Here is a 3,422-nt window from a genome sequence, read left to right as displayed (position 1 = left end):
ATTTAAAAAAAAAATTAAAATACAATTAGTCATAATTTTTCTGAAGAAAATTGATAATTGATCATAGAGTTACCAAAATATATAAATTACTCTCAGAAAATAATCTGAACCAAACTGATTTATAAGAAAAAATATATTTTTTATTTTCTCTGATGTCTTTCTTTCCTGCTTTTTTTGGTTACCTTTTTTAAAGAAGATTTTGTTGCTTTATAAATATTTTAAATTAAAATGCATATCATTGGACAAAAAAAATGTCTGACTTGTGATGGAAAAACAAAGTAAAAAAATAAGAAAATATCCCCTCTGAGAAGACTTTGACCAGTTCCATCCCGACGCTCTGTGACACCCCACATGAGCAGACGAGTGTCCCGCAACTGAGTTTATCTATGTTTAATTCACTTTCTAAAGTCTAAAAGTCCCTACAAGTCAGTATGTAACGTTTGAAGCTGTTATGTCAAACATTTTGCATGTGTTTAGTAAAGTAAAAAGTGCCAGTAAGGGAAAAAAATAATTTATTTGTTAAAGATATTCAGTTAAACCTTAAAAGGCAAATTAATAACAAATATCTCGATTACATCCATTTAGATAAGAGAAGTGGACCGCTTCCCATCGCCACAAAAACCCACACCCCTAATTCCTGAGCAACTACTGTTTACCCACAGCTTCATGATGAATCGCAGGAGTGAAAAACATTTTTTAAAATTCAAAAACATGTCATATTTTACTGTTTTAATCAGAAATCCACAACTGAATTTGACAAATTACGTAAGAAACTAAAGGAAAAAAAGAGGGATTTTAAAATATTTAAAATTAGTTTACAAACACAAAACATAAAAATGTTTTCCCTGTACCTATAATGAAAAAATCTAGATTTAGAAGGTGTGTATTAAAGGTCAAACAAAAGAGTAAAGTCAGATTGATTTAAGATTGGCTTTAGCAAAAAAAAAAAGTATTTTATTCAAAACTGAAGCTTTAAAGTTTCACTCCAATCATCTTTTGATCTATTTTAAAAGCATTCTCCGTGTTTTTTTATTTTTTTAATAATGATGACGTTTAAGTCTAAATCAAAAATCTGTCGTTTTCTAAGACATAATTTCTGCACAGCAGCAGGAGTTCATCCTAAATTCACTTGAGTTGTGGGCGGGGCTGTTGGTGCGGAGCAACCCCCTCCCCACTTCCCATCACCCATCTGTTTACACGCTCTCCTACAGATATCCCAGCAATATCAGATCCAGGTTCCAGCTCAGACGAGTAAAGCAAAGACGTTCATGGATCTATTAGTCTGCAAGTGGATCAGAATGATGTGGACTGCTGACTGTAGTTTATATAACATTCACAAACTTTTTCAGTTTTTTCCCATCTTCTCCTGATTTACAATGATTTGAATGTAAAAACCAAATTTTGGACTTCATTTTCATTTTCTTTAAATATATCTCTTTTATCATAAGAAACTGCTGCAAGCAAAAAAAAAAAAAAAAAAAAACAGGATTTTTATTCTAGTGGATCTTTTAACATCAATAATAAAAGGGAACAGCAGAACTCATCGGCAACCTTTAACAGTAAAAGAGCCATTTGAGTTTGTTTTCTACCAATCAGAACTTAGAAGGAGCCTTAGTCTTACTTTAGCATTTAGGAATTTCAGATTTGCACTCATGACCTTCATTTTTAAATAATAAAATGTGAATTGTGTCTATTTTCTTGCACAAACAAAAGCAAAAATATAAAAAGAACCTAGCATCTCTCAAAATGTGATCTTTTTTAACTTATTTTCAAAATAAAAGACCATCTGTGCCAAACAGGATCCTCTGGGCAGCTATAAACCAGTATTTTGTAGCATAAGATAATATGAACTTTTAACTTGAGTTTATCATCTCAGCTATCAATTTATAAATTTAACTATTCTAAATTAAATAAAAGCTAATTAAGTAATCCTTACTTTAAAGAATTGCTTTTTTTTTGTTCTTTTTCCCCCTTTTTGCCCTCAGTAGTCTTGCACTGGTTTTGTTATTTTACTTTGGGGTTGGACCTTGATAGTCTTAGTTTGCAGGCTTTGTTTATTTGTTTTCTTTGGTCGTTTTGGTTAGCTATTCCGCCGGTTGTCATGGCTGGATCAGCAGTCTCCCTTATGTTTGGCCACAGAGCCACCATGGAGAAAAGGATGCAGACCCCAATAAATTCAGTTTTTTCTTTATTTTATGTTATTTGATTTAAGTAAACAGAACGGATTTGTCAATAAATCCAACTGTTACTTGGTCCACATTAAGGATTTAAAAAAAAAGTTAAACTCTGCATGAATAAATCAGTCTAGAAACTACATAAATCGATTCAAAATCAATCAAAAATTGTCTCTTACCAGGCAAAATAGCCCGACTTCCTCTCTCTTTTATCCATCAGGCCAGCTGCCTCAATCTGCAGTCACAGCTGCTGCATCCATGCAAACATCCACACGAGACTCGGTGTGGGTCCAAGTCACCAGACTCAACTCTGCAGGAGCCGCACACGTCCTGGTTCTCCTGCCAAACAGAGAAGTCATCAACCCACCAGGCTGCAGCTTCAACCTGCCAAATAATGAGCATGTCAGGGCAATCCGTTCAGAATGAATCCTGCCCGGACAGATATGAGGCTGTTTACAGCTACAAGAAGCATGTGAAACCAACGCGTCACGATTCAGACGTGAATGAATGTAAAAGGTCGCAACTTTACATTATTATATAACAGGAAACCACGAGAGCTGCGTCTTCACAATCCTTACTTTTCCTGAACGCACCAGCTCCAATATTACAGGCAAAAACTCCTCATAATAAGACGACGAGGCAAACCAGAACCAGAACCGTCGGAGCTCACGCCAGAATGGAGCAAACAAAGGCTCGCCGAACAAGGTCCAGTCTCCTTCCTGCTGACCAGCTGATGCTAACGATGCTAGCGAGCTACTTTGTTTACAGACAGCAGCAACCTGGCGCTGACAGGAGGAGCCTTTCCGTTCCGCGGCCCCGCTATCTTTATGTGTTAGTCTATTAATGAAACCCGGTCCAAACGAGACGACAGTTTTCATATCACAACACGGACGGCGGCGAGATTGAATTAAAAAGCGGAAACTGAAGGTGGTCATTTGGCATACCTTTTAAGCATCCCTGAACAACATGGGGAAAAATGAAGACTCCTCCCAGTTTGTGGAGCCCCCTGGTGGTAGGTGTGAGGGGAACAGTTCTCCGGTCTTCTGTACTTATGATTGAAGTGGTAGCGATACACTCACAAATTAAAACTAAATGTCGCCTTTTCAAAATAATAATAATAACAATAATAACAATCAGAGTACCACGTTACCACGTGGACTCTACAGGTCATAAATTTATACGTTCTGAGTCCGAAGTACAACTTCCCTGGTGGTCTAGTGGTTAGGATTCGGCGCTCTCACCGCCGCG

General features: G+C 36.6%; 1 protein-coding gene across 3 annotated transcripts in view; it reads right to left on the bottom strand.

Annotated features, from left to right (window-relative positions):
- LOC112158122 (nuclear receptor coactivator 7) overlaps positions 1-3,232 on the bottom strand; it is a 17,450-nt gene extending 14,218 nt beyond the window's left edge. The window contains exons 1-2 of one of the 3 annotated variants that reach the window (XM_024291331.2): positions 3,119-3,232; positions 2,354-2,513 (exon numbers count right to left, since the gene is read on the bottom strand). In XM_024291331.2, coding sequence (XP_024147099.1) covers positions 2,354-2,391 — 38 coding nt within the window. In that variant the 5' untranslated portion in view covers positions 2,392-2,513; positions 3,119-3,232. The other 2 variants (XM_024291333.2, XM_024291330.2) reach the window with 2 other exon arrangements.
- Between the last annotated feature and the right edge of the window lie 190 nt (positions 3,233-3,422).

Source organism: Oryzias melastigma, linkage group LG24 (genome assembly GCF_002922805.2).
Source record: "Oryzias melastigma strain HK-1 linkage group LG24, ASM292280v2, whole genome shotgun sequence".
NCBI classification, from domain to species: domain Eukaryota; kingdom Metazoa; phylum Chordata; class Actinopteri; order Beloniformes; family Adrianichthyidae; genus Oryzias; species Oryzias melastigma.
This window is presented reverse-complemented; position numbering and strand designations above follow the sequence as displayed.